The sequence below is a fragment of the Ornithorhynchus anatinus genome, chromosome 8, assembly GCF_004115215.2.
Source record: "Ornithorhynchus anatinus isolate Pmale09 chromosome 8, mOrnAna1.pri.v4, whole genome shotgun sequence".
NCBI classification, from domain to species: domain Eukaryota; kingdom Metazoa; phylum Chordata; class Mammalia; order Monotremata; family Ornithorhynchidae; genus Ornithorhynchus; species Ornithorhynchus anatinus.
Genome location: NC_041735.1, coordinates 8,134,018 through 8,160,710, shown reverse-complemented (window position 1 = coordinate 8,160,710; position 26,693 = coordinate 8,134,018). Strand labels below are relative to the sequence as shown.

The following is a 26,693-nucleotide window of genomic DNA, read 5'->3' as shown; positions in this document are numbered from 1 at the left end:
TCGGTACACTGCGCCCAGGAAGTGCTCAATCAGTACTATTGATGGGTTGCTAGGCGCTGATCCTGGAATCTTCCTGGGCCAGGCCACCACCTCTTCCCACCCCCAAGCCTATCCGGGGAGCCATTTGGGAGAGAGGATGTTACCCGGTCACCCTTTGGGAGCCTCTGGGGGAGAGATCTCAGAGCAAAATGCCTCTCCAGTAGCTCGACTCCCCTCCTGAGGGGGTCCCGATCCTCCCTCCGGTTACCGTAAGACAGACTGTTGGTATTTTTTTTTTTTATAAATTAAACATTTTATTGAATATCAATAAATTGTATATAATTATAAAAAAACGTTTCATCAGTACAAAATGTGGCACAAAAATATAAATACCAGTGTACCTTTGAAATGTAAACATATCCTTTGTTATGATTATAAGGAAAACAACCAACAAAGATGCATTGAGCAGGCACCTGTCAATAACCCTAAATAGCACTCTGGGTACACACCTGTCAGCAGACAGGACCCTTCTACAGCTTCCCATTGTATCATCTGACAAGCGCTTGTCATTAGTCACAGTTCTCCTGAAAAGCAGTTGTTAAGAGTCATATTAACAGGTGCTTGAGTGCATAGCTGTCCTATAAACAGAATTCTCGTTTGAAATGGCTACGGGCCTTTTATGGACATTGTTAATCTTGTAGGCATTGCAAATTATCACTGAGGCACAGCTGCCTCATAACTTCAGGGATACTGTATTATTATTGCATAGTTACCTTCCGACCGGGTGGTTTTCGTTTGCATATGTACAATCAAAACAGGCAAGAGAGAGGTTTAACCTAACACTTGGGTTTTTTGTTGTTTTTTTTTTTTTGTCCTTCGAGGTGGAATTAAAAAGTCCACGAACCCCAGAGTATCCTGAAAAGAAACTGTTCCCCGATGGCTATTGGTTTAAAAAACAAAACCAGATCCCCACATATGAGACTGTAACCGATCTTTCAGAGGCCAGCTGCACGGGTCACGGTTCAAATCGTGAGCGACAGTCGGTTGGAAGAGGCAGAACGGGGGATCTTGCAGGAGGAAGGGAGAAGGGAGAGAAGAGGATCGAGGCGTTCGAAGTCCCGAAGCAGCCGGATACGTGGGATCCGAGCCTGGATCGGGACCGCCCGCAGTGGCCCAGAGGGACCTATTTCCTAATGAAACTATTTTCTTTAAAATAAGACAAGAAAAGATACATGTTGGGTCCCGCGGGGGGTACGGGCAGAGTTCCTGGAGGGGAGACGTGCGGCCCGCTGCCCACACGCCTCTGAACCCCAAAAAGTTTTCTCAGCGAGACCCCGAGCAGCCCGTCTCCTCGTGCTTGTGGAGCAGGGACATTCGGGAGAAAGTCCGGGAGCACGATTTACACTGATACTTCTTGATGTCTGAGTGCGTCTGCAGGTGGGCCCGGAGGTTGGAGCGGTCTGCGAAGGCTCGGTTGCAGTGTGTACAGGAGAATGGTTTCTCCCCTGGAGGAGACAGAAGGGAAGCTTGCGTTATCCTGGCCAAACGGCCGTCGGAAGACAAACTGAAGTAGTCCGTCGCCCCTGAATCCCAGCCACCCTCTACAGATGGACGGAGTTTGGGGAGGCAGGAGAGAGGAGTGGTCTGTGTGGGTCCTGTGAGCTCCCCGTCTTTTAAGGCATTAGAGGAGAATTAATTAAACCCACAACGCTGATCCGAGGGGAAAATTAAAAAAAAGTCTGAAGCCACCCAGGCAGGGACCTCCGGCACACCACCGAGTCCCACCAGAAACAGCTGTGCTAATATTTTAGGACGAAATTCGATGAGGGAGCAGGGAGAGGCGTTTGGATGCTTGGGAATAAGGGGAGAGGGTGTTGGGGAGTGGGAGGGGCCGGGGGGACGGTATTCCTTCAGTGGAAAAACAGGCTGCCCATTCCAGGATCCAGCCCCGCAGGAGGTGCTGATGGGGAAGGGACGGTAGGGGGGAGGGTCTCCTTTGGGGTTTGGGGGGAGCTGCGGCCTAGCTTCCAGCATCTCCCATCCCGAGCGCTCTAACAGGGTGTGAAATCGGCACCGAGCAACCGAGGCCCCGGCCCCGTGAAAAGTAAAAAGGCCGTGGAGGGCGGCATTGTACACGTGCTACTTCTCGGATTAAAAGCTCTGCCGGGCCGGCAGCTGGCAGAGTGTGGCGGGCCAGGCCGGGGCTGCCCGGCGCTAACAGGTGCACGGGGCGGGCTGCAAGCAGACAGCTCCTGCCAGGGAGCACCTGCTCTCCTGCCCCGGCCGTCCCTCCGAGGCAGACGCGATGGGGCCTGCCATTAAACCAGACAATGAAAATCAATGAGGTTTCAAATGATGCATTTCAACAGTAGCTTTTGTGGCCGCCCTTCCGCTCCCCCGTCCTCCAAGGTCGAGAGGATTAATATACATGTAAAAAAACAACCCCCCCAAAACGAGAGCGGGGGTGGGGGGTGGGAGGAGAGTCACCCCAGGACATGTATCCCACTCTATTGTGTGGTACTCTCCCAAGCGCTTAGTACAGTGGCGAGTGCTCAGTAACTATCACTGACGGACTGATCCCTCACAGGATGGGGAAAGAGAGGCAGCTGGGGGATGGGGGGGAGGGGGGACGGGGACCTATAGGCCAGGGTGATGCTGGGTCCCTTTGCACATAGAAGCCTGGAAGGGCTGAAGGGATAAAACAAGCCTGCATTGAGGACCACGGGCGAGGGGGGAGAAGTGATGAGGTGGGGGATGGGGGATCTCCCCCCAAGATTTCCCCCTGCAGCCCAGCCTCCTTTCCCTCCCCTCAACCTCCCCTTTCCCCCGTGGGAAGGCGGCTGGAGGTCCCCGGACCCCTTGTATTTCCTCTTCGCCCTGGCCGTGGGGGCCACTTCGCACCTCCTCGGACCCGGCCCGCCCCTCCGGCCCCGGAGAGGAAACCCGACCTGACCTGGCCCAGCTTCCGACCCCCGACCCCACGCCCCCCATAGATTTCCGATCCCGGCGAGGCCCGGGGACGGAGAAGGGAGCGGCGGAAGCCAGAGGCGGGGGTTTCACGCACGACGACTCTTCCGAGTCCACCCGCCACCCCAGCCGGGGACCCCGGGCCCCTCCCCGGAGCCGTGGGACGGGACGGCATCGGGTTGGGCCTCACCTGTGTGCGTGCGGATGTGGCCCTGAAGGAGCCAGGGCCGGGAGAAGGCCTTGCCGCACATCTTGCAGACGCAGGGCAACGTGTGGCTGCGGATGTGCATCTTGAGGGCCCCGAGGCTCACGTACTCCTTCTCGCAGTACTTGCAGCTGAAGGACTTGCGGGGCTGCGCGTCGCAGTGGAGCAGCTGCCGGTGCTTGGAGAGGCCCGCGAAGGTGGCGTAGGCCTTGGGACACTGGTGACAGGAGAACTTCTCGGCCTCGGCCGCCGGGGACACGGGGCTGGGGGGCGCCGAGCTCTTGCCGCTGCCCTCCTCGTCCTCCTCGCTGGACAGGGAGGTCAGGTCCAGCGGCTTGGGGTCCTGGCCGGAGGCCGGGGCGTCGGGCGAGGCCTGGGCCTGGTAGTCGGGCTGAGGGCTGAAGAAGCTGGAGAGCAGGCCCGTGTCCCAGACCAGCGGCGGGTAGCAGGCGGCCGGGCTCAGGACCTCGGGCGCCGGGATGGCCGACAGCCGGGCCTGGTCGTACGGGAAGGGGGACACGATCACTGCAGGGGGGCGGGCGGGAAAAGAAAGGGGGGGGGGGGGGAGGGGACCACCGGGTGAGAAACACAACCCACATCCACGGGGAGGCCTCTCCACCAGCCCAGCGCGGACCGACCTCCTACATTCATTAATGACGGTGTTCGTTAAGCGCTCACTATGTGTCCGGCACCGTTCTAAACGCTGGGGTGGGCACAAGGTGATAAGGTTGTCACACGTGGGGCTCACGGTCTCACAACCTCCCTTTACAGATGAGGGAATTGAGAGGCTGAGAAGTGAAGGGGCTTGCCCAGGGTCACAGATCTGATCCGATTAGACTCTAAGCCCGTCAGAGGGCAGGGACTGTCTCTCTCTGTTACCGATTTGTCCATTCCAAGCGCTTAGTACAGTGCTCTGCACATTGTAAGCGCTCAATAAATACTACTGGATGAATGAATGATGAGTGACGGGGCCGGGATTAGAACCCACGTCTTCTGACTCCCAAACCCGGGCTCGCTGCTTTTTCTCCATCATTCCCGACTCCTGAATGTGTCCTCTCCCCAGCGCTTGGTCCAGTGCTGTGCAAGCGGCAGGGGAAGCGGCGCGGCGGACAGAGCACGGGCTCGAGAATCCAAAGGTCATGGGTTCTAATCCCGGCTCTGCCACCTGTCTGCTGGGTGACCTTGGGCGACTCACTTTACTTCTGTGCCGCAGTGACCTCATCTGTAAAATGGGGATGGGGTTTGTGAGCCCCACGTGGGACAGGGACCGCGTCCCACCGATTTGCTTGGATCCGCCCCGGCGCTTAGTACAGTGCCTGGCACATGGCAAGCGCTCAACCAATACCACGACTACCGATTATTATTACAGCAAGCTCACAATAAATACGATCAACCGGGAGATCTCCCCCCTTCTCCAGCCGGAGGCTTCGTCCCACCGGCCCGGATTGAACCCCGTGTGGGACAGGCTCTGGGTTCGACTTGACTCTAGTGTCGATCCCAGCGCTTAGCGCATTCGTTCATTCATTCAATGGCACGTACTGAGCGCTTGCTACGTGCAGAGCACCGCTGGGAATGTGCAATGCGGCGCGGTCTAGTAGGAAACTCATTCAATCCTATTTAGTGAGCGCCCCTTGGGTGCAGAGCACTGTACTAAACGCTTGGAAAGTCCAATTCGGCAATGAAGAGACCATCCCTGCCCACCAACGGGTTGACCGTCTACTCCGCCCTATCCCCCGGATGTCTCTTATTTGTTGCACTCTTCGCCCAGCGTTCTGCACCCAGTAGGCGCTCACTAAATAGGAGTGATTGACAGAAGCCAGGGCCCCCCCCCTCGCTCCCCGGGCTGCGGTACCTGTCTGGCTCTCCAGCTCGCTGTAGTTGGGCTTCTTGCTGGAGGAGAAATGCTTCTTGACGAGGAAGGAGCGCGGCATCGTGTCTGTCGCGATACCTGTCGCGATACTCACGACCGTCCCAACCCGCTCGGCCGCTGGGGCCCCGCGGACCCGGCTCATAAAGGGGACGGCGGAGGGGGCGGGGCGAGGGCCCGGGGAGCCACGCCCCCTTGTCACCGCCCGGCCAATCACCGTCCTCGAAGCCCGGGAGGGGGCCGCCTCGCCCCGCCCCCTGATCGCCGCCCGGCCAATCACCGCCTTCGAAGCCCGGGGGGGCCGAGCGCCCCGCCCCCTGGTCGGCAGCCGACCAATCACCGCCCTCGAAGCCCGGAGGGGGCGCCTAGCCACGCCCCCTGGTCGCCGCTCGGCCAATCACCGCCTTCGAAGCCCGGGGTGCCGAGCCACGCCCCCTGGTGGCCGCCCGGCCAATCACCGCTCTCGAAGCCCGGGGGGGGGGGGGGGGCCTAACCACGCCCCCCGGTCGCCGCTCGGCCAATCACCGCCTTCGAAGCCCGCCCCCTGCTGGCCCCGCCCTCGGGCTCGCGGCAGGTGCTGAGCGGGGCCGGGAGCGCGCGCGAGTGACCGCATCTCCTCCTCCTCCCCCCGGAGCATGGGGCCGCCCCCTAATTATAATAATAATTATAATAATAATTGTATTTGTTAAGCCCTTACTATGTGCCAAGCACTGCACTAAGCGCTGGGGTGGGTAATGATAATAATAATAACGTGGGTATTTGTTAAGTGCTTCCTATGTGCAGAACACTGTTCTAAGCGCTGGGGGAGATACAGGGTCATCAGGTTGGCCCACGTGAGGCTCACGGTCTTCATCCCCATTTTACAGATGAGGGAACTGAGGCCCAGAGAAGTGGAGTGACTTGCCCACGGTGACACAGCTGACAAGGGGGCAGAGTGGGGATTTGAACTCATGACCTCTGGCTCCCAAGCCCTTGCTGAGCTGGATAGAGCATGGGCCTGTGAGACAGAGGTCATGGGTTCTAATCCTGGCTCCCCAATTTTGGGTAAGTCACTTCACTTCTCTCTGCCTCATTTCCCTCATCTATAAAATGGGGATTTAAGACTGTAAGACCCAAGTGGGACAACCTGATTACCTTGTTGCTTAGAACAGTGCTTGGCACATAGTAAGCGCTTAACAAATACCATCATTATTATTGATTGCTGGATGGATGGATGGATGGATGGATGGATGGATGGATGGATGAAAGGAAGGAATGCTAAGGAGGCAAATCTAGGATGAGCCAAAAAAATCTACATGAAATTAGTACAGGTTGATAGGGTGATAAAAATGGTATTTGTTAAGTGCTTACTATGTGCCAAGCACTGTCTTAAAAGCTGGGGGTAATCAGGTTGTCCCACATGGGATTCACAGTCTTAATCCCCATTTGACAGATGAGGCAACTGAGGTCCAGAGAAGTGAAATGTGGCTTAGTGGAAAGAGCAAGGGCTTGGGAGTCAGAGGTCATGGGTTCCAATCCCGACTTCGCCACTTATCAGTTTATCGGCTGTGTGACTTTGGGCAAGTCACTTAACTTCTCTGGGCCTCAGTTACCTCCTCTGTAAAATGGGGATGAAGACTGTGAGCCCCACGTGGGACCACCTGATTACCTTGTACCTACCCCAGCGCTTAGAACACTGCTTGGCACCTAGTAAGCGCTTCGCAAATATCATCATCGTCATTATTATTAAGTGGCTTGCCCAAGTCACACAGCAGACAAGTGGCGGAGCCAGAAGCCAGTTGTGGGCAGGGATTGTCTCTCTTTATCGCTGTATTGTACTTTCCAAGCGCTCGGTACAGTGCTCTGCACCCCGGTAGCGCTAAATAGGGAACTGAATGAATGAATTAGAACCCAAGTCCTCTGCCTCCCAAGCCCGTGCTCTCGCCCCTAAGCCACGCCGCTTCTCAAAAGTTCAGACCCGGGCCCAGAAAGAAACTCTGAAGCTTCTGTAGGGGCTGAAGCTGAATCAATCACGTTGATCCCGTGTTATGCACATGAGAGGGGAGACAGGTGCTGGGGAGAAGTTCACAGTAAGGGGGAAAAAAGAAAAAGAAGTGACACCTCTCCTTTCTAGGGACCCCTTTGAAGTTTCCTGGGGCTAAGGGGGGGCGTTGTCTCCTCCAAGCCCCTTATGGCCGCTGATTCAATCATGGTAATGCCAATTATCTCAACGGGCCCCCAGCTCCCCTCCCCAGGTGCAGGCCCTAGGGAGAAGCCCTGAAAGAAGCCGAATTAGGCAAAGAAGGGTTGATGTGATTAGGTACCCGGGGCGATTGATGGCTGGGAGGCAGAGCCAAAACTCAAGGCCCACTTGGCCCTTGATTAGATGTGGACTTGTAAAGGAGCTGTTTGGTGCAAGGGTTGCTCCTGAAAGAGGTGCTAAAGGACCCCTTTTGACGGGAGGAAAAGGTCATTTGGGCTCCTTTCAGGGGAAACAGCCTGGGCGGGGCTATTTGATCTGTGGGTCTGAAATGACAGGAAATGAACGGCATCCCCCAGGAGGGGAAGCCGGGGAGCCGAATGGCTTCGGAGTCCTAGTCTCCTTGTGTTCTTGAAGAACTGCGGTTGGTGACGGCCAGTAGTAATAATAATTAGGGTATTTGGTAAGGGCTTAATTTGGGCCGGGCACTGTACTAAGCCCTGGGGTCCAGACAGGTCAGTCCGGTTGGACACGGGCCCGGTCCCCACAGGCTTCCTCCCCATTTTACAGATGCGTTAACTGAGGTACAGAGACGAGACCAGCTCAAGGTCACACGGCAGGTAAACTGGGATTAGAAGGCAGGTCCTTCTGACTCCCAGGCCCGGGCTCTATCCACTAGGCAACGCTGCTCCACATTCGGGGGGATTCGGGGTTTCCAGCTCAGCTCTGGGACTGCCTTTGAACTAAAGCACCCTGGAGATCTGGGGTCAGTTTCCCCCTTGCTGCACCCCCGTGGCAGTTTATTTCATTCAATTTTATTTATTGACCGCTTTCTGTGTGCAGAGCACTCTCCTAAGCGGTTGGAAAGTACAATTCAGCAACAAGTAGAGACAATCCCTGCCCGTGTAGGGCTCACAGTCTGGGGGGGCGGAGGGGGGAGAGACAGGCATTTTTTTTATATATTTTGTTTTTATGGTATTTGTTAAGCACTTACTAGGGTCCAGACACTCTTCTAAGAGCAGGGGTAGGTTTGAGGTTGGACCCAGTCCATGTCCCACATGGGCCCTGCACCTCATCTGCCGAATGGGAATTAAGACCGTAACTGAGGCATAGAGAAGTTAAGTGACTTGCCCGAGGTTACAAAGCAGACAAGTGGCAGAGCAGGAATTAGAAACCAGATCCTTCTGACTCCTAGGCCTGTGCTAGGCCTCGCTGCTTTCTTAGTAGATCCGCCCTTCGCTTGAAGGTGACACTACCGACGATGAGACTGAGTGTGTGTTTGAGAGAGACTCCCTTGCCGACTTTGGTCAATAAATAGTATTTATTGAACACTGACTGTGGGCAGAGCCCTGTACTTGGCATTTGGGAGAGCACAATATAACGGACACATCCTCTAGCCTCAGTGAGCTTTGAGTCTAGTTTACAAACTGGAGTCTCCTTGTTATTGCTGTTGTCTTATGCCGTCGAGTCGTGTCCGACCCATAGCGACACCATGGATACATCTCTCCCAGAACGGCCACCTCCATCCGCAGTTGTTCTGGTAGCGGATCCAGAAAGTTTTCCTGGTAAAAATCCGGAAGCGGTTGACCAACGCCTCCTTCTGCGCAATAAACCTGAGTCTCCACCCTCGATTCTCTCCGGATTCTCTGCCCAGCACAGGTGAGTTTTGACTTGTGGCAGCTGCCCTGCCACTCGCTACCACTTACCATCCTCTTCAGAGCAATTAATCAGCTCACCCCCTCAATAACAAATGATGGTATTTGTTGAGCGCTTACTATGTGCCAAGCACAGTTCTAAGCGCTGAGGGGGCTACCAGGTGATCAGTTTGTCCCACGTGGGGCTCACAGACTTAATCCCCATTTTTACAGATGAGGTAACTGAGGCACAGAGAAGTGAAGTGATTTACCCAAAGTCACACAGCTGATAAGTGGTAGATCTGGGATTAGAACCCATGACCTCTGACTCCCAAACCCGGGCTCTTTCCCCTGAGCCAAGCTGCTTCTCTAACGTGCCCGTTTGATTCCACTGTACAGGACTCTCCCAAGCACAAGGGAAGCAGCGTGGTTTAGGGGCAAGACCACGGCCTTGGGAATCAGAGGACGTGCGTTCTAATCCCTGCTCTGCCCCTTGTCTGCTGTGTGACGTTGGGCAAGCCACTTCTCTGGGCCTCAGTGACCTCATCTGTAAAATGGGGCTTAAGACTGTGAGCCCCACGTGAGACCACCTGATCACTTTGTATCTACCCCAGCGCTTAAGCCCGTCAAAGAGCAGGGACTGTCTCTATCTGTTGCCGATGTGTACATTCCAAGCGCTTAGTACAGTGCTCTGCACATAGTAAGCGCTCAATAAATACTATTGAATGAATGAATGCTTGACCCTTAGTAAGCCCTTAACAGATACCGTCATCATCATCACAAGGTAAGTGCTCAATAAAGACCATCGATTGATAAAAGGGGGAGACGGACATTACTATATGTAAATTATAGATATATACCCGTGGTGTGGGGCACAATTCCTCATAAAAATACAGCCGGGCACCTTTTCTGGGGTTCAGGTGAGCACTCTTCAAAAACCAGTGGGGAAGTGGGGGAGAAGATCAGCTAGTGCTGGGTCAACCTGATTCATGAATATGCATCTATCTATATTTCTATTTTTATTGAGGCCTGTTTACTTGCTTTCATATCTTTCTCTGTGCCTCAGTTCCCTCATCTGTAAAATGGGGATTAACTGTGAGCCTCCCGTGGGACAACCTGATGACCCTGTATCTACCCCGGCACTTAGAACAGTGCTCTGCACATAGTAAGCGCTTGACAAATGCCAACATTATTATTATTTTTCACCCCCGCCTCCAGACTCTAAGCCCGTTGTGGGCAGGGATTGTCTCTCTTCATTGCCGTATTGTACTTTCCTAGCGCTTAGGACAGTGCTCTGCAAAATGGGAATTAAGAGGGTTTATTTTGCGGTGGCAGGATTGTCTCTCTTCATTGCCGTATTGTACTTTCCTAGCGTTTAGGACAGTGCTCTGCAAAACGGGAATTAAGAGGGCTTATTTTGCGGTGGCAGGATTGTCTCTCTTCATTGCCGTATTGTACTTTCCTAGCGTTTAGGACAGTGCTCTGCAAAATGGGAATTAAGAGGGTTTATTTTGCGGTGGCAGGATTGTCTCTCTTCATTGCCGTATTGTACTTTCCTAGCGCTTAGGACAGTGCTCTGCAAAATGGGAATTGTGCTTATTTTGCGGTGGCAGGACTCGTAGCCAGTGAGCTATGCAAGGCCGCCATCTGCTGTTGGCAACCATCTCTCGTCTTTGGGCTCGCAAACACAACCCAGCAGAAATCAGTCGTCTTTATTGAGCGCTCCCTGTGTGCGCCGCCCTGTGCGAGTGGCCGAGGGGGCGGGATTAGAACCCACGACCCCCGACTCCCAAGCCCATGCTCTTTTTCCCTATACCACGCTGCTTCAAATTATTGCTGTTTATTATTAAAAACGCAAACAGGGAAGGAGCGTGGCTTCGCGGACAGACCACGGGCTTGAGAGTCAGAGGTCATGGGTTCTAATCCCGCATCTGCCACTTATCAGCTGTGTGACTATGGGCAGGTCATTCCTCTGGGCCTCAGTTATCTCATGTGCAATATGGGGATGAAGGCTGCGAGCCCCACGTGGGACAACCTCATTACCTTGTATCTACTCCAGTGCTTAGAACAGTGCTTGGCACGTAGTAAGCGCTTAATAAATACCATCGTTATTATTATTAATTCGTATTAATAACATTATGTATTATATTTATTTTTATATATCGTTATAGTGATATATCATATATAATAAATTATATAGATTATATAATCGATTAATTATATATTTATTACAATACTACTAATAAAGGAAAGTTAAGTCTGTTTTTAAGGGTTTGTGAGGAGAATCCCAAACCGAGATTACACAGTACTCTAAAGCCAAACAGGTCCTAGTCATTCTTTCACTAATCAATTTATTAACACCCTCCTTAGCACTCATTTACATTTCGATGACTTCGGTTGCAAATAGTTTTACACCTGTTTCCCATGTTGGAGTGTGAACTCGTTGTGGGCAGGGAATGTGTTAGTTCTTTATTCTGTACTTCTCAAATGCTTAGTACAGGGCACAGCATCAAGTGGCAGGGAACTCCTGATTCGAAAGAATCCGATCAATACGGCTTTCTTGTATCGTGGACTTGTTCCAAATTGGAGGAGCCCATTAGGTTGACATCCCTAAAGAGCTCAAGAATTATTTTACTAAAACATCATGATTCTAAGGCCCGGAAGCTCACCAGCCTCACTCCTAAATGTTTCAGCGAGTTTATCTATTCTGCTATTTCATCCTGAAATATTTTTATTACCCATTTTATCCTTCATAAAATATTCTTATCCATCTCCCCCATTCGATTGGAAGCAAGCTGGGGGTAGGGCATATGTGTCTTGCTTTTATTGTACCCTCTCACGTTTCTAGGATGGGGCAAGTCCCTTAACTTCTCTGCGCCTCAGTTATTTCCTCTGTAAAATGCGGATTGACTGTGAACCCCACGAGGGACAACCTGATTACCTTATATCTACCCCAATGTTTAGAACAGTGCTTGGCACATTCATTCAATTGTATTTATTGAACGCTTACTGTGTGCAGAGCACTGTACCATTCGGCAACAGAGACGATCTCTACCCAACGGGCTCACAGTCTAGAAGACTTAGTAAGCGCTTAACAAATACCATCATCATCAATAAATTCTATTCCTACTGATTTGTAAATCAACAAACCTCATTAGGTGAGGCGCAGGAAGCAACTTTTAACAACAGTTAAGCTATTTGTACTTTTCAATCTTCCATCCAAAGAAATTTTCCAGGAAACCATCCCTGCTTTCAGCTCCTCACCCATGCCCTTAATCCCATCAAGCATTTAGATGCTGATTGCTCCCACTCCCCTAAACCCCAGCCATTATGTACATATCCATATAGAGTTGGTTTCTTAATTCATTAATAGTATTTATTGAGCGCTTACTATGTGCAGAGCACTGTACTAAGCGCTTGGAATGGACAATTCGGCAACAGATAGAGACAATCCCTGCCAGTGACAGGCTCACAGTCTAATCGGGTTAATATTTATCTCCCCCCCCCCAGAAGGTAAACTCCGAGGCCAGGAATTGTCTACAGACTCTACAGACTAAGTGCTGAGACACTGCTCTACCCCAAGTAAGTGCTCAATAAACACAACTAACATTTTACTATTATTCATTCATTCAATAATATTTATTGAGCACTTACTATGTGCAGAGCACTGTACTAAGTGCTTGGAGTCTTAATCCTACAATTAATCATTTCTTGAGCCTATGGTGCACGGAGTACTCTACTAAGCGCTTGGGAGAGTGCAAATACAACAGAGTTGGTGTATCTTGGTTAGTGAGTAGAAGCAGTGTGGCTTAGTGGTGAGAATGTGGGCCTGGAAGTCAGAAGAACCTGGGTTCCAATTCTGGCTCTGCCCCATGTCCTCTGTGGGACCTCGGGCATGTCATTTTGCTTCTCTGGACCTCAGTTACCTCATCGGTAAAATGGGAATTAAGACGGTGTGCCCATGTGGGACAGGGGCTGTGACCAACCCTCTTAAGTTGTATTCTTTCAATTGTAGTTACTGAGCACTTACTGTGTGCAGAGCACTGTACTGAGTGCTTGAAATGTACAATTCGGCAACAGATAGAAACAATCTCTGCCCAACAATGGGCTTTGAACAATGCTTGGCACATGGTAAGCGTTTAACAAATATCATCATATCATATCATATGGGATGATCATATCATCATCCCATAGTACAGGAAGAAGAGGATCCAGGGAGAAGAAAGAATCCCAACATTAATGACAAAGTCAGAGATTAATCCAGAAACCCCAAGTAGGAGGAAGTAGTATAGCCCTTTGGGAAAAACTTAAGTTTGAGCCAGCAGGTTATGACTTTCCCCTCCTCTGCCACTGAATAACTCCAGGTAAGTCACAACCTCAGTTTCCTCATCTGTACAAGGGGATTTGATACCTGTTCTCCCTTCTTAAACTGTGAATCCTGTGTGAGATGGGGCCTGTTCCCGATCAGATGATCTTGTACCTTACCCCAGGATTTAGCGCATCATTAGAGTATTACACATGTCCACTGTAGTATGTTGACCCATGACCTACATGTAGATCTTTGCAAAAAAAGACAGGACACCTTAGTTATGTCGCTGAATTTATTTATAATTACATTGCCTTATAAAAGCCAGAACAAAATGAGCTCTCACTTTCAGAAAAGTCATTTTCATAAGAAATACAAGAAGTGCACTTAGTACAAGATATCGTTGGAATTCACAGCACCGGCGAAACCGCTGACCAACTTTCAAATTCGAGGCGCGGACCTTCCGACTGAGGATATGATCACCTGTGAAGATGATGTTAATTCAGGTTTTCTACTAAAGCGGTCAGCTCACCTTTAACCTTTGGGGGCCTCCCGTCCAGCAGCACAGAAGGGCAAAACAGTTTCTCGCCCTCAGGCAGCGGCCGGCGCTTTGGCCACCGGTACAGTGGGAAGACGGGTCACGGGCCCAAAAAAGACACATCGCACTTCAACTACTAGCCGCTCACGGGGTAGGCTCGGAACAGCGGCAAGACCCAGTTTCAAACCTTTCGGCCATGGTGGCAACAGAGACCAGCCTCTGCCCTGGGAACTCAACTTTCCCCTCAGAAGCTATTCAGAATATCATCCTTCTGCTTCCTATTAGCTACGCAGTGTCTCTCTTAATCCCCTGAATAATTCTTAAAGCACTAAGAGGGATTATAGAACTGAAAGGGGGTTAGAGATATTTTTAAACTTTGTGCAAAGAACATTTATTTACATCCATGTGGTTGTTTTTTTTTTCATTCTGAACAGTGCTTTTTGCCTGTTTATTACATTCAAATATTTGTGCGTACAGGTCTGTGACCATTCTGATTTCCTTTAACACGAGGAATGTACAAAATGAGGCTCTTGTCTTAAAAACACTTAAACCACTTTCACCAAGGAACCATTCAAAATATCAAAATTTACATATGCTAGCCAAAAGTTTATGTAATATAATTTTTAAAGAGTGTAAAAAAAAAAATCCTGAAAATTGAAGCATTAAAAAGCCACGCTTCACCACGGTTTTTCTGAGTGCTTTTGGATCCTCAAAGTTGGATTTTAATACTTTATTACACAAGCCCAGAGCCAAAATGCAGGAGACGACCTACTACAGTTTGCATAAAGAAAGTAAATATCAGAAGAGGCCCTTGAAAACACTTTAGTGAAAAAAATACATACTGATTTCCCTCCCTCTGCCCCAACTCCATTACAAATAAAGATTATTTAAGCTTCTAACCTAGAACCAACTGATAAATGGAGGGTCAAACCTTCTCCCACAAGGCACCGTGTAGGTGTTCAACTCAAGACTGCACCAGAAAGCTTCTGGAAGAGTCAGAGTGCTAGAAAAGTGTTATTGAGAGCTAATAGGAACTGTAAACCCTGCTAAATTAAATCTGCTCAGTTAAAAGGATTTCCTGGAAGAAAAACCCAGGCGTCGGCAGATGAAGCGAGTAACTAGCGCCACCCCCCACAACTGCTGGTCCCATGATACTCCCCAAGCCTGATGGTGGCTCGGGACACACCTGTGTCCAAAGCCCACATTCCTGAGGATAAGAAAATGAGATTTCATGGTCTCAGCTGGGCCACTGGCCCTGGGAAATTACTGCTGGCTCAGAGGAAATAACGGCTGAAACAAAGAGCAAAGAACTAAGGTGGAGAGGGGGAGGGATGACAGCAGAGGGGCAAAGGAGGAAAAAACTAGTTCTGTTCTCCGGAAAAGGAACCAGAAAACCAGAGAAGCAGATGAGCAGCAATGAAAGTTACCTCTCCGGGAGAGGAGGTCGACAGTGTAGCCAGAGGACGTGGTGGGAAACCCAAGGATGAAGTGGGGTTTAAACGTCAACTCTCCTGGCCCCCCCAAAACAAACACACAAATAAACAAATTCAGTCGCTTTTACAGTCTACACCATTTTTAACGTGAAGATGGTGAAGAGAAGTCAAGATTGCATCTGTTTTCATTCAGGCGATGGAAGCTCCGGATTTCGAGCGTCTAGCCGCACCTCGGTTCATTTATCCATCAAGGAACGGAGTAGAACCTGGTTCATCATGTCATCTTCGTCGGCATCATAATCCTATCGGAAGAAAACACACTTGAAGCCCGGGATGTCCCAATAACGGAAGGGGACCAGATGGAGGGGAGCCTGCCAGAATTCATTAGGGTCAGTTCACCCGGAGAAGAAATTTTAGCTTCCCCAGCACGATTGACCCAATGTTCTTGGAGCCGAGGGCCCAAGGGGATATTGTGATCTCCAAGGGCATTCAGCCTTCGATGAGATGAAATGTTTCAGAGTAAGAACAGAGGCACCGAGAGTTGCAACAAGGACCAAGGGGGCGGATGTCACCGTGTCCCTATTTGGAGCGATGATCCGTGCCGGTTTTTTCCAGTCTGCATCCCACAGAAATTCCCCAACCGGCCGGGGCTGCCCTGCCTCGGGTCACCACCCAAGGTCACCACCAAGGGGGAGAGGGGTGCCCCACAGCGTGGCTCAGTGGAAAGAGCCTGGGCTTCGGAGTCAGAGGTCATGGTTTCGACTCCCGGCTCTGCCACTTGTCAGCTGTGTGACTGTGGGCAGGTCACTTCACTTCTCTGTGCCTCAGTGACCTCATCTGTAAAATGGGGATTAAATGTGAGCCTCACATGGGATGACCTGATTACCCTGTATCTCCCCCAGTGCTTAGAACAGTGTTCTGCACGTAGTAAGCGCTTAACAGATACCAACATTATTAATATTTCAAGTGGCCAGCGTGGTCATTCGTCATGAAAAAGAGTCCAAGATTTAGTAGCCTGGCTCTGGCTAAACGTGCTGGGGGTCGGGGGGTAGGGGAAAGTGATTTTTCAAACAAACACTTCGGGCCAGCTCGGTGCCCAGAGAACCATTTCACACTAAAGCAGAAACTCAACCCCTGGATATCGCAGGCAGAAAGGGAGCGGATCTCCAGTCGGGAAAAAGCAAGTAAGGAGAGTTTTCGTGGTTTCTTCAACACACTGAATGGAGATTATTCTCCGTTTGGCAAAACCCCACCCGCCCGTTTTAAAGAATTTGGAATTCTGTGTGCAGCTTGGGTAATATCTATTTTAAGACAGAAACAGCTTCCACTTCCTCCTAAATCAGACCCAACAGGAACCGGGGTGAATGTTAAAGTGAGCAGGCTTGGTGGATGGGGGAAGATGGGAGGAGAGTGGGGAAGTAACGGGCAGTCAGGAGGATTACCTGACCTCTCTTAAAAAAACCCAGTGAAAGCAGCAGAGAAAGATCAAAGTCCACACTCGTTACTTACCACAAAGGTATCGTAGGAAAACCGATGCCGCCTTTCGATATGTTCTATAAAGTTAGCGCTCCTGTAGTTAGGGTCTCCCCAGGGCATCGAGGCACAAATTGGACAAACCTTTAAACAGAGAGAGGTAGAGCTATCCAATCCCTTCGAGAAGTCCCACCTCACAAGCACATTCTCTATTTAAGGGATCTGAAAAACCAACCGACCCACGGGCAGACCCACCGGCCTAAGACTGGCAAGAGGCTGCCTTTCGGCCTCCTCCCCTAGACCGAGGGTACAATTTTAAGCCCAACGGCACTAATCCAAAAACTATGGGGCAAAAAAACCAAACCTTTCTTCTCCTAGAACTAAATCGAGGGGGAAACGAAGTCACTGACTATCTCCAAGGCCGGCCGGCAAGACGGAAGACGTGGCGATCGACGCGCTGGCCTCCTCTGAATTAGTTCCCTCCAGCCTACCGGACCCCCTCCCGGGACTCCCGCCCATTTCATGAGGCTTCCAACCCGCCGAAGCCAATCCGAATACACCATCTACATTACCACTGATTTAGCATCCAGGCTGTGGTCCCTTTTGCAGTGTTCCACTAGTCCTTCCTGATCCAGGTTCTTCTCAGAGCAGTAAGGGCAAGGAAAAGTGAAGCGGTTTGGGACGTCCCTAGAGAGCAGACACAAACCCTGACACAAAAAGCACAGAACGACTCCGCTCTTTACTAAGATGATGCGCTACGTACTCTGTGAACCGGAGTCCGCTGACTGGGCTACGCTTCTGACGCTAAGCACCTGCCTGGACATTCAACCTAAACCTGAACACCTCTTCCAGTTAAGAGGTAAAGTCTTACAGATCTCACACACATATACACAAATGTCTTTCAATCTATAGGCAACTAAATTTTGAAACCATAAAGTCTTTTACATCTCTGTTGCCTAATAATTACAAGGCACCTTTGTTCATTCACTTTCTTTCATGCACTGCTCCTTGGACTTAGAGACCTATGAGGGGCAGGGACTGTGTCCATCCTAACAAACTTGTATCTTTCCCAGTGCTTAGAACAGTGCTTGACACACAGTAAACACTTTAACACCATAATTACTTCAGCAGCAGCAGGGGCTAATGGATAGAGCAAGCGCCTGGGAGTCAGAAAACCTGGGTTCTAATCCCAGCTCCTCCACCCATCTGCTGTGTGACCCTGGGCAAGTCACTTAACTTCCCTGGGCCTCAGTTTCTTCATGGGGATTCAATACCTGTTCTCCCTACTTAGGCTGAGAGCCCCATATGGCACAAGGACTGTATCTGCTCTGATTAAGGTGCATCTACCCGAGTGCTTAGAATGGTGCTTGACATTCAGTAAGTGCTTAACATACAGCACAGTTATTTTCAAGTATTATCACTACAGGCAGGATGACCCATCTTAGGTTAGCTTGCATGAAGGTAAAAGGGGGAAACCCAGGAGTATTAGAGCAAAGATCTGTTCACTCCTCAATACCACCCGCCTAGGCTACCGACTGCACACCTGGTGACCTCAGTGCGACCCCAGCCAGATACAGGGAGGATTTAGGAGAGAAGGGAAGTACTAATAACAACGAGGGGCAGGATGCCCCCCCCCCCCCAGCACTGTAAACTTCTGGGCCTTTTTGGGCTTTTATCTAGATGTCAGCTACAGTACGGCGGACCTCCCCAGCAACTAAAACCATATGACAAGCGAAGCAGCAGCTACGCTGAAACAGCATGGACAATGGAAATAGCATGGGCCTGCGAGTCAGAGGACCTGGATTCTAACCCCGCCTCTGCCACCTGCCTGCTGTTTGAACTTGGGCAAGTCGCCTCACTTCTCTGTGCTTCAGTTTCCTAATCTGCAAAATGGGCATTAAATCCTACTTCCTCCTATTTAGCCCCATGTGGGACAAGGACTATGCCCCACTTGATTAGCTTGTATCTACCCCAGTGCTTAGCACATAGTAAGCACTTAACAAGGACTATCATTAGGATGGCTATGACTATTATGATAAGAATGGCGGCACAGTCACCTCAGCTGAAGAGACACATCTTTAGAGGCCGCCTTCACATCTTCCATCAGGAGGCTCTGGTATTTGGAGCAGGATGCTGCATGCTCTCGCATCTTGGAAAGGGACAGCTGAGGGATCAATACGCACAACCGAGGTTAGCAATTGCATACCAACTCGGAGCCGGAGTGACAGAGAGAAGAGATATCACCCCAGAAGAAGAGTGGCGGGGTGAGAAACCTGGTAGTCAGCTAAGCTTAGGTGGGGCCAGGGCTACGGAATGAGTTCCGCGTCTAAAAAGACAGAGACGAAGATGCCGGGCTAGCTTTCTTGGGGTTGCGCCAGCTTTGAGTCGGGACCTTATCCTTCCTGAATTCTTCTAATGCCACGGTTGGACGGAAGTGGAGCTCACCGCACACCTGGCTGCTAGAGAGGGAGATGGGCACAACAGGAAAACCGAGTAGGTTTAAGGTGGGCAGGTGACGGGGAGGGAGAGAGGGACGGCTCCTAACGGCCTCCAGGCCGGGCTAAGGCCTCTCCTTAACACAGAGGGTGAAACTGTTACCCTGCTCTTTATTAAACTGACTGCTCTAACTGGAATGGCTTGTTATTCGGCTTTTGGTTAATGACGAGGTTTAAGTAGCCTGATTCCAGCTACCTGTTTCCACAGGGAGTGATTCCCCGGAATACAATGGGGTACGTTTTATTTTACGAGGTGCTTTTCTGCTTTCCGGATACACAGTCTGAGTACGTAGGTGAGACGTTAAGGTTTAGTGCAGTTGTAGATGATTTAAATATTCTCACTGAGCATACACCGGGAACCACATCCCATTATGTGCTGGTAGAGAAAGGCTTTGAAGCAGGAGGGCCAGGGCTGCCCATGCTAGTTAGTGAAATAACTGATTTGTTAAACTGAAGATACCATCCAAATCTGCTCTTTTGCTCATGAGCTGCAAAGGCTGAAGACTCTTAAATTTGCTACTTTGTAAAATGTGACTAGTAACAAGAGGAACACGGAACACCCAAGTCTGCAGAAATGTGAGAAAAGAACTTTATTCTGGGGGCTCTATTGAGAAGATGACTTTTGCCTGTAAAAGCCAGCTAAACTAAAACGCTTGCTGAAATCTACTCTTCCTACATAGTTCTGCCAATTCCCATCTCCCTCCCACCTCACCCTACCAGTCTGTCTGGCAGCACTGGGGGTGCAGTGGAAAGAACCTAATCTTGCACGTCAGGAGACCTGGATTCGAATCCCAGCTCCACTACTGCTGTGTGAATTTGGCAAATCACTTGATCTCTCTCTGCCTCAGCTTCCTCATCCGTGAAATAGGGATTCAACACCTGTGCCCCCTCCCCCTTAGCCTGGGAGTCTAATGTGGGTCAGGGGCTGTGTCTGATCTGACTGTATCTACCCCAGCGCTTTGCCCAGTGCTTGGTACAGACTAAATGCTTAAGACCATAATTAATATTATTGCCTGACAAAAACAGTTCCCCTAGGCCTTAAGGGTTTGAATAGTCTCAGTAACATAATAGTTAGCTCTCTCAACATCTACTTCATCTACACCAAAACCCCCAAACCACTGAAGGCAGAAGTGCAGGAATCCGACATTCTCATGATGACTTCACTTCCTCTGCATCCACGTTACTCGCTGCATTTTTAAAGGACGCATCACACAAAAGCATCATGCAGATGGCTCCCAATTCCACTTTCGTTGTCCACTTACATTTTTATGGCAGCCATTACAAGTTGTCTCTGTCCTTTCAATTTGACTTTCAAGCTCCCTGGCCCGTTCTTTAATCAACAGAGGACTGCGGCATACCCCGCAGACAGGTTTCTTCGGCTTCAGACATTCCTTCAGGCACGCCGAACAAAAACTAAAGCAACGGAAAGACAACGGCTCACACTAGGGAAAGATCTTAAAGACCCTTTAAGCGTAGACATCACTAACATATTTAGTGCAGATCTGCCACGAAGCAAAAGTTCACAATGAGACTTCGGACACAATCTAAGTAAAACTGCCATATCCTTCTTTAAATCGCTACCAGCTACAGAACTTTGACCTGGGGAGTTTTCTTGTTCTTAGGATAAACCTCCCTAGTCTCTTTCCTCTCCTCCATTCCAAGAAGGTGAAACATGATGGTAACCATTTTGTGGTTTTTTTTGCAAGAATTAACAGTGCAACACTGGCGTGAATATTGTCCAGAAACAACTAACGTTTCCATCCCAACTGAAAAAGTGAGATCCAATTTGGAGAAAAAGGGTCATCACCCTGGCTTATTTTTGTCTTCCAAAGACAGATGGGCCCCTCTCAAAATCGCACCTAGAATTTTCAGTCTTCTACCAGTCTCGGCTACGGGAAGGAGAGTCAAGCAGAGGCCCACCCAGTCCATTCCTAGCTTGGGGAGTGGCTGGCGAGTGGCGGGCAATCTGTTACAAGTCAAAACTCACCCGTGCCGGGCAGCAGCGGCACGGGAGGAGGTCCAGGGTGGAGGCTCAAGTTTACTGCATGCAAGGAGGCGATGGTAAACTACTTCTCTATTTTTACCAAGAAAACTCTACGGATAAGCTCCCGGAACGACTGCAGATGAGGGTGGGGCGTTCTGGGAGAGATGTGTCCACGGAGACGCTACGGGTCGGAGACGACTCGCCAGCATAAAACAAGAGCCAGACAGAGATGGGGGATGTGGGGGTGGGGGGTTTGCTCTTCCTCAGTGGAGGCTGGCGCTCAAGTCTAGGTGCCTCATGGAAATGGGACTGAAAATTAGCAGAGAAGGCAGAAGAGGGTAGCCAGAGACCGGGCTTGGGAGTCAGAGGACGTGGGTTCTAATCCCGGCTCTGCCACTAGTCTGCTGTGGGACCGTGGGTAAGTCACTTCACTTCTCTGTGCCTCAGTTACCTAAAATGGGGATTAAGACCGTGAGCCCCATGTGGGACAAGGGCTGTGTCCAACCCGATTTGCATGTATTTCCTCTAGCGTTTAGGACAGTGCATGGCATTCAGTAAGCGCTTAACAAATACCGTATTACTATTACTTCACTTCTCTGTGCGACAGTTACCGTGTCTTCCCCCCTTCAGAGCCTTTCTGAAGGCACACCTACTCCAAGTGGTCTTCCCACATTAAGCCCCCCTTTTCCTCAGCTCCCCCTCTCTTCCGCCTTTATATCTATATAAGTGTTGTGGGGCACTATATAAAGCATCATTTATATTGATGCCTGTCGACTTATTCTGATGTCTGTCTCCCCCTCCCTAGATTGTGAGCCCGTTGTGGACAGGGACTATCTCTCTTTATAGCTGAATTGTACTTTCCAAGTGCTTAGTACAGTGCCCTGTACACGTAAGTGCTCAATAAATGCGAATGATTAACACGGTGAGCCCCATCTGGAATCTCGCCCGTGTCCAGCCCGATGAGGGTGTGTAATAATGTCTGTTAAGCTCTTACTGTGTGTCGGGCACTGTTCTAAGAGCTACGGTAGATACAAGGTAATCAGGTTGTCCCACGTGGGGCTCACACTCTTAATCCCCATTTTACAGGTGAGGGAACTGAGGCCCAGAGAAGTGAGGTGACTTGGCCAAAGTCACACAGCCGACAAGTGGCAGAGCCGGGATGAGAACCCACGTCTTCTGACTCCCAAGCCTGGGCTCTTTCCACTAAGCCACGCTGCTTCTCATCCACCTCAGCGCTTAGTCCGATGTCTGGCACACGTTCTGGGCATGTCACCCTCCCCTCCTCAAAAATCTCCAGTGGTTGCCTCTCAACCTCCTTATTGAGCAAAAACTCCTCACTCGGCTTCAAAGCTGTCCATCCCCCGGCCCCCTCTGACCTCACCTCCCTTCTCTCTTTCTCCATCCCAGCTCGCACACTCGGCTCCTCCGGTGCCGCTCACCTTCTCACTGGGCCCCCTTCTTGCCCGTCCCGCCGTCGACCCCTGGGCCCACGTCCTACCTCTGGCCTGGAACGTCCTCCCTCCTCAAATTTGCCAAATTAGCCTTCCCAGACTAAGCCCCCCTTTTCCTCTGTTCTCCCTCCCCATCACCCCGACCCCCTCCCTCTGCTCTACCCCACCTCCCCGCCGATTAGCACTTGTGCATATATATTTGCATATTTATAATTATAATTCTATTTATTTTTATTAATGATGTGTATATATTTATGGTTCTATTTATAAGGATGCTACTGATGCCTGCTTACTGTGACTGTGGGCAAGTCACTTCACTTCTCTGTGCCTCAGTTCCCTCATCTGTAAAATGGGGATTAAGACTGTGAGCCCCACGTGGGACAACCTGATTCCTCTATGTCTACCCCAGCGCTTAGAACAGTGCTCGGCACATAGTAAGCGCTTAACTAATACCAACATTAGTATTATTATTATTATTATTATTACTATTCTGACGTCTGTCTCCCCCCTCCTAGATTATGAGCCCGTTGTGGGCGGGGATTGTCTCTCTCTGTTGCTGAACTGTACTTTCCAAGCACTGTACTTTTCTGCACACAGTAAGCGCTCAGTAAATACAACTGAATTAATGAAATCCTCCAAACACACTTCCCCCCTTCAAAGCCCTACTGAAGGTTCACCTCCTCCGAGCGGCCTTCCCAGACTGAGCCCCCCTTTTCCTCTGCTCCCCCTCCTCTCCCCATCATCCCGACTCGCTCCCTTTGGTCTCCCCCACTCCCCGCCCCACAACACTTGTGTGTATATGTACATATCTATAATTCTCTTCGTTTATATTAATGATGTGCATATCTAGACTGTGAGACCATTGTTGGGTAGAGACTATGTCGCCAAATTGTATTTTCCAAGCGCTTAGTCCAGTGCTCTGCACACAGTGAGCGCTCAATAAACACGACTGAATGAATATCTATAATTCTATTTATTGATATTGATGCCTGTTTACTTGTTGTGTTATCTGCCTTCCGTTTCTAGACAGTGAGCCCAGTGTGGGCAGGGATTGTCCCCCTTTGTGGCCAATTTGTACTTCCCCTTGCTCCATCTTGAAGCAGCGTGGCTCAGGGGAAAGAGCCTGGGCTTACGAGTCAGGGTCGTGGGTTCTAATCCCTGCTCCGCCACCTGTCAGCTGTGTGACTTTGGGAAAGTCACTTCACTCCCTGGGCCTCAGTTCCCTCCTCTGTAAAATGGGGATCAGCACGGTGAGCCTCACGTGGGACAACCTGATTACCTTGTAGCTACCCCAGCGCTTAGAACAGTGCTTGGCACATAGTAAGCGCCTAATGAACACCAACATTATTATCATTCCCAAGAGCTTAGGGACAGTGCTCTGCACACAGTAAGCACGCAATACAGACGACTGAGTGACAGGGTGACTGAGTGATTGACTGCAGTGACTAAGTGAGGGACTGAGTGGCTGAGTGACTGACTGCAATGAGTGAGTGAGCGACTGAGTGAGTGACTGGAGTGGCCTGGAGTGGACTGGAGTGAGTGACTGAGTGAGCAATGGAATAAGCAATGGAGTGAGTGACTGAATGACTGGAGTGAGTGACTGGAGTGACTGGAGTGACTGAGTGAGTGACTGGAGTGACTGGAGTAACTGAGTGACTGGAGTGAATGAGTGAGTGATTGAATGAGTGATTGAATGAGTGAGCGACTGAGTGAGCGACTGAGTGAGCGACTGAGTGAGCGACTGAGTGAGTGAGCGACTGGAGTGAGCGACTGGAGTGAGTGACTGGAGTGAGTGACTGGAGTGACTGGGGTGACTGAGTGAGCAATGGAATAAGCGATGGAGTGACTGAATGACTGGAGTGACTGACTGAGTGACTGGAGTGAGTAACTGAGTGAGTGAGCAATGGAATAAACGACAGAGTGACTGACTGACTGGACTGACTGGAGTGAATGAGTGACTGAATGAGTGAGTGACTGGAGTGAGTGACTGGAGTGAATGACTGATTGAGTGAGTGAGCGACTGAGTGGGTGAGCGACTGGAGTGAGTGAATGGGTGACTGAGTGAGTGACTGGAGTGAGTGACTGACAAGAGCGACGGAGTGAGTGACAATAACTGAGTGACTGACTGGGACTGCCTGATGACTGACTGGGTGGACTGAGTGCCCGACTGAGTGAGTGACTGAGTGAGCGGAGTAAGGTGGGGGGTGTGTGTGTGTGTGGGCAGGGAGGCGGAGGAGGCCTCGGGGCTTCCGGGCCCCGCCCCCGCCCCCTCCCCCGCTGTCCTCCCCCCGGGCCCCGTCCCCGCTTACATGTGCCCGCACTGCGCCTTCACCGGCTTGTCATACACCTCCAGGCATACGGGGCACGTGAAGCGCGACGAGTCCATGGCGGCGGCTCCGGCCGCCTCGGCCCCGCCGTCCAGGCGTCGCGGCTCGGCCGCCATCTTGCTCTCGCGAGCCCGACGACGGGGGGCCGAGAAGTACCCGAAACCGCCAGCCGCCTCACGGGGCCCGGACACGTGACCCGGACACGCGCCCCCCCCCCCGTGGACACGTGACCCGGACGCGCCGCCGCCTCTCTCGCCGCCCACCACTGCCGCGCCCTCTAGGGGCGGCACCGGGTATTCATCCGTTCATTCATTCATGCATGCATGCATTCAATCATTCATTCATTCAATAGTATTTACTGAGCGCTTCCTATGTGCAGAGCACGGTACTAAGCGCTTGGAATGGACAAATCGGTAACAGACAGAGACAGTCCCTGCCCTTTGACGGGCTGACGGTCTAATCGAATCATTCAATCAATCGTATTTTTTGAGCGCTTACTGGGTGCGCAGCACCGTCCTAGACCCTTGGAAAGTACAATTCGGCCACAATAATAATAGTAATAATGTTGGTATTTGTTAAGCGCTTACTATGTGCAGAGCACTGTTCTAAGCGCTGGGGTAGATGCAGGGTAATCAGGTTGTCCCACATGAGGCTCACACTCTTCATCCCCATTTTACAGATGAGGGAACTGAGGCACAGAGAAGGAAATAGAGCCACTCCCTACCCAGAAGCGGGCTCACAATCTAGAAGGGGGGGGGAGGACTTCATAATAATGCTGGTATTTGTTAAGCGCTTACTATGTGCCAAGCACTGTTCTAAGCGCTGGGGTAGATACAAGGTAAGCAGGTGGTCCCACGTGGGGCTCACAGTCTTCATCCCCATTTTATAGATGAGATCATGGAGGTGTAGAGAAGTGAAGCACTTTGCCCAAGGTCACCCAGCAGACAAGGGGCAGAGTTGGGATTAGAACCCACGTCCTCTGACTCCCAAACCCGGCCTCTTTCCACTCAGCCATTCATTCATTCAATCATTTTTATTGAGCGCTTACTGTGTGCAGAGCACTGTACTCAGCGCTTGGAAAGTTCAATACAAAAATAAAGAGAGACAATCCCTGCCCACGATGGGCTCGTATTTGAGTGCTTAATAATAATAACGTTGGTATTTGTTAAGCGCTTACTATGTGCCGAGCACTGTTCTAAGCGCTGGGGTAGACACAGGGGAATCAGGTTGTCCCACGTGGGGCTCACAGTCTTAATCCCCATTTTACAGATGAGAGAACTGAGGCACAGAGTAGTTAAGTGACTCGCCCACAGTCACACAGCCGACAAGTGGCAGAGCTGGGATTCGAACTCATGAGCCCTGACTCCAAAGCCCGTGCTCTTTCCACTGAGCCACGCTGCTTACTGTCATAATAATCATAACTGTGATATCTGTTAGGTGCTTTCTGTGTGCCAGGCACTATACTAAGTGGTGAGGTGGATCCAAGCAAATCGAGTTGGACACAGTCCCTGTCCCCCATGGGGCTCACAATCTCAATCCCCACTGTACAGATGAGGGAACTGAGGCCCAGAGAAGTGAAGTGACTTGCCCAAGGTCACACAGCAGACAAGAGGCCAAGCTGGGATGAGAACCCATGACCTGCTGAATCCCGGATCCGTGTTCTATCCATTATGCCATGGTACTGTGTGCGGACCGCTGCACTGAGCGCTCGGGAGAGGACAATACAACAATAAACAGACCTGTTCCCTGCCCACAAGGAGCTTGCAGTCTAGGGGGTGGGGTGACAGATATTAATATAAATAAATAAATGACAGATACGGACACAAGTGCTGCGGGGCTGAGGTGACAGTTATTA

At 50.7% G+C, this 26,693-nt stretch overlaps 2 protein-coding genes across 2 annotated transcripts; both read right to left on the bottom strand.

The window, feature by feature from the left end:
* Positions 1-299: 299 nt before the first annotated feature.
* SNAI1 (snail family transcriptional repressor 1) lies at positions 300-5,130 on the bottom strand. Its single transcript, XM_029070197.2, has 3 exons — positions 5,004-5,130; positions 3,137-3,676; positions 300-1,484 (listed from the first exon to the last, which is right to left on the bottom strand). The coding sequence occupies exons 1-3, from the start codon at positions 5,080-5,082 to the stop codon at positions 1,303-1,305; spliced, it is 801 nt and encodes a 266-aa protein (XP_028926030.1). The 5' UTR covers positions 5,083-5,130; the 3' UTR covers positions 300-1,302.
* Positions 5,131-13,418: 8,288 nt separating this feature from the next.
* Positions 13,419-25,003, bottom strand: RNF114 (ring finger protein 114). The gene is made up of 6 exons (XM_029070895.2): positions 24,821-25,003; positions 20,339-20,489; positions 18,639-18,745; positions 17,154-17,268; positions 16,618-16,725; positions 13,419-15,410 (listed from the first exon to the last, which is right to left on the bottom strand). The coding sequence occupies exons 1-6, from the start codon at positions 24,952-24,954 to the stop codon at positions 15,345-15,347; spliced, it is 681 nt and encodes a 226-aa protein (XP_028926728.1). The 5' UTR covers positions 24,955-25,003; the 3' UTR covers positions 13,419-15,344.
* Between the last annotated feature and the right edge of the window lie 1,690 nt (positions 25,004-26,693).